Source organism: Pholis gunnellus (genome assembly GCF_910591455.1).
Source record: "Pholis gunnellus genome assembly, chromosome: 8".
Taxonomy (NCBI): domain Eukaryota; kingdom Metazoa; phylum Chordata; class Actinopteri; order Perciformes; family Pholidae; genus Pholis; species Pholis gunnellus.
The window spans coordinates 15,428,564-15,435,751 of record NC_136534.1 but is presented as its reverse complement, the minus strand read 5'-3'; the positions used below and the strand labels follow the sequence as shown (position 1 = coordinate 15,435,751).

Sequence of the window (7,188 nt, the reverse complement as noted above, 5' to 3'; positions counted from 1 at the left end):
TTAATTCATCTCTCAAATTATCTTTGTTGTCATTACATAAAATCGACACAGAGCAGCAAAAATCCTTGATCTTGTAAAACTTGCCGGTGAACCCAATGTGACCCTGGAGCAGATATTACTCTGCGCCCATATTAATCCGGCAGTCACTGTAAAACACTCCATTTGGTCTACACCCATTTGCCTTCAGGGCCACATTAATGATAATTAGAGGCTCTCAGCATGATAGTTAATACCCCCCATATAATCCATGTCATCGTGGAAAAAAGCAAAGACAGAATATGCTTAGCAGGTGATAAAAGAAGGGGAAAACAAAAAAGAAGAATTTGGACGACCAAAAATAATCCAGTATACAGTACACAATATTTAAAATTAGTGTGACATGCTGAGTCAAATTGATGAGTGCTTTAAAACAAAACATAACTATTTCCATTCTTATCTCCCCAAAACATGGCGACTTGCCTCACACACAGCAACAAACACACACACACACACACGCGCACACAACACACACACACTTCAAAAAATGAAGACACAGAGAGAGAGAGAGAGAGAGAGAGAGAGAGAGAGAGAGAGAGAGAGAGAGAGAGAGAGGAAGGAGGGAGAAGTAGAATGAAAGACAGAAAGAAAGAGAAAGAGGGGGGTGATAACAGCTTCAATAAATCATCCGGGCCAGTCGCCTCTCCCCGGGGATGTGGGATGGATTAAATTAAGCACTCCCTCTACCCGTGTGTCTATCCATCCCTCCACCCTGCTCTTTCTCTCTCTCTTTCTCTCTCTCTCTCTCTCTCTCTCTCTCTCTCTCTCTGCGCCGTATAAATGCCAACAGCTGATCGCGAGACGGCACACTCACTGAAATACCTCGCGGACGCTGCAGAGAGAGAGAGAGAGAGAGAGAGAGAGAGAGAGAGAGACCGAGGGAAGAGAGAGAGAAGAGAGAGGGATACAGAAAGAGAAAGAGGGGACGCTGTTGATTCATTCACCCGCAGGGAGTGTTATTGTGATTTTTTTTTTTTCGCGGACTTAAGTAGTCATCATTAACGGGAATTAAGGACTATTTCTGCGCCAAAGAGGGAAGGGCACGGTGTCCGACATTTTTCTTTTTGAAAATCTTCCAAAATTGTCGCCCCCCCCCCCCCCCCCCCACACCCTATTTTCTTCGCATCCCTCCCTCCACCTCCTCCCCCTCCTCTTCTTTAAAGGGGCCCGAGAGCCGCCGCACGCGCTGCAGGGTGCCTCCCACCGCTTGTTAAATTGTTTTTATTTTTTTTATTTTGTATTTTTTGGACAGCTCACGAGCCTCTGCCCCCTGGTCTGCCGCCTGCTCGCGAGTACAGAGCGCGCGAGGAACCCCCCGTGGGGGAGCTGTCCGGTCCTGAAGTTGAATTCCTCACCCTCTCTGCACGAGGACTAAAGCAGGGAGACAGAAAAGAAATAATAACTGAGCCGTGGTTGAGCGTAAAACTATTTTACCGGATCAACTCGCAGCCCGACAATCTTCCTCCGATCCGCCCGTCTTGTTGGTGTGTTACGGGCGAATCAGCACGCTGGCCAGGCCGTCGGAAAACGGCTGTGTTTGTGAGTGTGTGTTGTTGTGTTTGTGAGAGTGTCGCACCACCATGCCAAGGTCTTTCCTGGTGAAAAAGGTGAAACTAGATGATTTCTCCGGAGCGGATTTGGGGAACGTCTACCGGCACAGGACAGACCTCAGCCTGCGGCTGCATGACAAAGGTAGGTCATGCTGCCTACACAGCGAGCACTAACAGTAACAGGTGTCTCAAAAACAAGTGCGTCTGACAGAGGAGGAGGAGGAGGAGGACAGGCAGGGAGGGAGCCTAACAATGCTGTTTCCAAAAATAAGGCTTTAGCTGTGTCACTAAGAGGTGACATTAGCGGTCGTGTCCTAGAGGGATTCTCTCTGATTGATCCCAATCGTCATACGGAGCTGCAACTCCGCAAGTAAAATATTTAAAATCTGCGTAGCATATTTCAGCTGTGCATGAAGTGTTGTTCCTGTTCTTAGACTATCCTGTAACAGTTAGTCTGGCGTATGTGTAGCCTTTCCATTAGAAACGCATTACAGTGCTGTTGCTACAGGGTGATGTGGGGGTACTTCAGACAGATAAGTAGCCTATAATCATTGATTACAGAACAACGGCAGACAGCTCAGAGTTATCACATAGTTATTACCTCTGTGATGGATAATAAAAGCTTCAAAGCCCCGCAACTACCAAGTGCACGACAACATAAGTAATTCTACATGACTTCAGAGAATTATAAGATGAGATGGGCACAGAAACACTGAAGGACTGCCAATATCAACAAGCACTACACCCCTGCTCTATGATAGCACCCACAGTATTTACTGAGTATTTAAGCCAAAGCAGGCTTGATTTAAATGTTCGGGGGGTTGTAGGAGTTGAGTTGCCACTGGAGCAGAAAGGTCACTTGAGAATCAACTAAATCCAGCGTGTCCCATGTATCATTGATTTTGGCTCACAGTCAACTGGGACGTTTCCTCCCTACGCAGGCTAAGTAAGGTTAAAAGAGATAAAGACGGTCAGTGTGTATTAATATCTGGTGCATTTTCAAAAGGCAAAAGCTCAGTCGCAGTCAAAGTGTCGTCCTCTGCACATGCTGCACGCTCAGTGATGATACATGAAACCTACTTTATTGCATCCTGTAGATGTTTTATACAGAAAATAAACTGACACAACACAGTGGCACTTTATATTTGATAACAGTTTATATCACCAACCGCCTCCAGGTGCAGCGCAAATAAGCAGCAGTCTAGTTCTCCTTTATGTAACACTGCTGTGGCCAGAAACACCACCACCAGTGGCCCAGTCCAGTGTTTTCTTGATATTCTTTGCGTACAAAATGATCCTCATCACAGGCCCTCACTCTGCATGGGGTTTTGGGTGTGCTCCGTGTTCAGGTATGGCTGTCCCATTTTTGCAGTGTCGGCAGATTTTTTGCAAGATGACATCTCGGAAGGACTAAAGATTATTTATTTGAATAAATGCTTTGTATGCCTATCATAGTTCAAGTCTACACTGTCACACCAACAGCAGAATTGACGTTGCTGACGTCTTTCCTCACTTTCTCACTGATGAACTGTTGAACATGGGTAACAGATTATGAATGGACGTCACATTTCTATTCAAGGGCATTCGTTATTTTGGACGAACTTGAAACAAATTAAATACAAAGCAGTGCTCTCAAATCATTTTCTGTTCACTAAGATTCAGAGATTTAGTGTTTCAATCTGAGTTATTGCGTTGGTTCCTTTCTTATGACGACATTTTAAAGTGACTCTTTAGGCGTAACGAAGCAGGGCCCCATTGTAGTTATGTGATTCATTGTTCAGTGCTGCCCCTTTGCTCCTGAAGCTGTGAACTTCCTCACACACATTGTAACTGTGTCACATTTTACACACAGAAAAAAACAGAGATGCCTTTGCCATGCAAATGCAGCCACTGTATTGCTTCCACCCCAATGTCATTGACACGTTGTTGCACATCAACATGTGTATTCCGTGTGCATTCTTGCCTGCATTTCACTGCTCGTATAGAGCAAAAAGAAAAAAGCTGTCAGTGGTGTATTTATAATGTCGAGGTTAACAAGCCCTGCTTGGCTTGACACGCGATCTGCCACCTCAGCACTGCCTGTCCCAGCCACCTTTTGTCTCCATCCCTAACATCTGATGGCAACAGCTTAATGCAGCGTCTACGTACAGTACTGCACAGGCACTACCCACAACACCACATTAGGAGCAACTCTCTGCTTGAACGAACAGGCTTTTGGAATAATTTATATCCCACCCGTGTTCTGTGCGTTGTGTGTGATGGGACTGTGTATTTAGATGGGACGCTGTGGGAGATATGCGGTAGCTCTTATCGTAAGCAGACAGATATGTGGTGTCACATAGCTGGTGTCACATAGTTGCTTCTGCATCTTACCCCAAAAATCCTCTGAGAGACTGGATTAATAATAACAACATTCATTTCTTAAAAGGAGTAAAAAGTAACTATTTTTTTGCAACAATACATCTTTTGAAGATGCATATGATGAACCGTAAATGTCTGTCCTTTCTTATGTCCAACTACATATTTACACTAGATATTTAACTAACACATTGATATCTAGAATAGCTTCTTTTTCCTGACTTTTGGTCGATTTATTTCTTGACATGTTGCATGATGGGTACAGGCATGATGGGTACAGGCATTGGGGATGTGTTGGGTGTATATAGATATTTGTCTAATCAAATCGTCTATGTTGTTGATGCATGAAGTGTCACAGGTTGTGTTTAGGGATGCCTGTTCGGGAACAGGTTCATCTGCACCGAAAGCTGTTAACAAATGAACTGTTTTTATCAAACATGTACCGTCACACTAATGATAGTTTCAAAGACAGTAAGCCAAAATGCATGTTTCAACGAAACAAAAACAAAAAAGTGAAGGAGCAGAAAACAACGTGTGGAATCAAATCTAAAGCTATTTTATAATGTGAGTAGGTATGCGAGTTCGTATGTATTTATGTACTGTGCATTTATTTAGAAATGTGTACACATTCTTCACATGTTTATGATGCCTGTGAAAAATATATGTCAAATGCGAAAGAATAACATTTTTACTGGTTTGTCAAGAGGGAGTAGTCCTCTAACCAGCTCATACATGTCTTTACTGTTTTAGAATGAGTTTCAGCGACTGCACTTTGCCCAAAAGGCTTGTCATGCAACTGTTAAACCCCTTGGATCTATAAAAAAGCCACTGTACTGCTGCCTGCACTGACTGAGCCTGTTCAGCAGCCTTGCTGTCACTGTGCCATCGACCTGCAGCGCACTGGTTCTGTCCGTGGTGCTGATGCTCATTTTCACAGCCTAAATCAGCTTTCTCAAGTTCAGGGTCAGCCTGTGTGCATTTATCTTCCTCAGAGGAAGTGTTTAAACTGCAACCTTTGAGAACTGAGAGGAAGTGTATTGCTGGATTATCTCAGGACTCCTACTGCAGGCTTTTTTTCACCACTACTGGCCACAGGTGTGAGATGTTCTGTGTTACAATACGCCAATTCAGACTTTCACATATGTCTAAAGTTGTTACGATTAGTTACATCTGCTGCTGCTGCTTTACTCGTTGTGAGCTGAGAATCTTCCTGTACTTCGTATGCAGGGTTAAATGCATCAAATTGGACTTGGCCATAGTTGCTGCAGTATTACTCCAGGGGCAGGTACATGCTGAAGGACTGTGCCTACCACAGTGTTCTGTGTACTTTTACACCTGACAGGCGGCAGCTTATTTAAGTTTTCATCGGTACATTTAGAGTGAGAGGAGGAGCAAAACACGAGAGCATCAGGTTTAGACTGGAAGTACATGTAAAGTTACTGAACTGGGATTAGATCTTACTGGAACCGTCTGTTTCACCTATTGCACTGCCATCTTTACTTTTCTGCTCTTTCAGTTAATTAAAGAAAAAAATGCATCCTGTTTTTCAACACATACAAATTTGTACTGCCTGTCATGTCAGCGTTTGTGCTCATCCATAGCACTTAGTGGACGGCTTAATGGTGTCTCTCTACATACAACATACAGTAAGAAACAAGTGACTGATTGAATGAGCAACCTGTTTGGATTATACATGTAAACCCATCATCTCTATGTTGTGATTCATAATAAATGCACTCAAATGGGATGCAGAAGAAGAACCCGTACAGCTGCATGAGGCGAGCTGTATGTCACTAATGGTGTAGCTGTTCACATCACTGAGTAAGCACTTACTCAATTCCACCAATTCAGACTGTGTAATAGTGTCAGTATACCAAATCTCCACATTACTGTCTCTGTGAAGAAGGATACGCTTGAGAAAAGAGGACTATCTCATTTCACTCTGTTTTTCCTGTTCAGCTGGTTACAACAGTTTAATGGCGTTAATCCAAACTTGTCCCCCTGTTGTGTCCCTATTAGGCGGACATGTGCGGTTAAGAGTGTCCGCTTGTCCTACTGGTATATCAAACGTGGGTCTCTGGTGGGGAAGGGGGGGGGGGGGGGGCTTCTTAAGATAATTTCAATGGAGGAAATCTACCACCTATCAAGATATTTTATGGCTACATCCGGGATAAATACTTTAATCTGGATCTGACTTTGATTCCCATGTCTCTGTGTAAATCCACTTTCATATTAACTTCCATGACCTAACACTCGTTTCTTTTATTCCTCGTCAGCTGGATACATCAGTGACTACATCAGCCCTGTTGTGTACGATGGTGAGAGTGACGGTGGGATCAAAGTGCCCTCCCCAGACCCCCTTTACGATGGTATCCACAGTGACTACGGGGCCCCTGACTCGGAGTCCCCCGACAGTCCTGGCTCAGAAATCACCGACGGCTACATCAACGGAGATGCTGCGGTGAGCGAGGGATACTCAGTCGACGCCTTCTTCATCACCGATGGCCGCTCGAGGAGGAAAGCTATCAGCAGTCCCAGGGCCATCCAGAGGCACACCTGCAACGAGTGCGGCAAAACCTACGCCACGTCTTCCAACCTGAGCCGGCACAAGCAGACGCACCGCTCTCTGGACAGCAAGCTGGCAAAGAAGTGTCCGACCTGCGGTAAGGTGTACGTGTCCATGCCCGCCATGGCCATGCACCTGCTCACTCACAACCTCAAGCACAAGTGTGACGTGTGCGGGAAAGCGTTCAGTCGACCCTGGCTTTTACAGGGCCACATGCGCTCTCACACGGGCGAGAAGCCGTTCGGCTGCGCCCACTGCGGGAAGGCCTTCGCCGACCGCTCCAACCTGCGCGCTCACATGCAGACCCACTCGGCCTTCAAGCACTTCAAGTGTAAACGCTGCGACAAGACCTTCGCGCTCAAGAGTTACCTGAACAAGCACTACGAGTCTGCCTGTTTCAAAGGCCCCTTCTCTCCTCTCGGCCCCCTAGATGCATGACCCCCTGCATAGGTAAAACAACAGACAGAACTGCAGACATACATTACCGGTATCCTTACAGACTGAACTGCAGTCACAAACAATCTATTTTTGGTCAGAATGTGACCTTGCTCTCCCTCCTCCCCCTCTCTTACTCCACCCCCCACCTTGCTTTCCCTCGGAGCCTGTTCATGATGATGACAATAGCACAATTTTTCTCCTTGAGATTTGCCCACTTAAGGATTTAACATGTACGCATGC

General features: G+C 45.3%; 1 protein-coding gene across 1 annotated transcript; it reads left to right on the top strand.

Annotated features, from left to right (window-relative positions):
- Positions 1 to 1,616: 1,616 nt before the first annotated feature.
- LOC306700210 (transcriptional repressor scratch 1-like) lies at positions 1,617 to 6,948 on the top strand (the record flags this gene model as incomplete). The annotated part of the gene is made up of 2 exons (XM_079165159.1): positions 1,617 to 1,728; positions 6,221 to 6,948. 2 exons carry the CDS (start codon positions 1,617 to 1,619, stop codon positions 6,946 to 6,948), a joined length of 840 nt encoding a protein of 279 aa, XP_079021285.1.
- Positions 6,949 to 7,188: the final 240 nt, after the last annotated feature.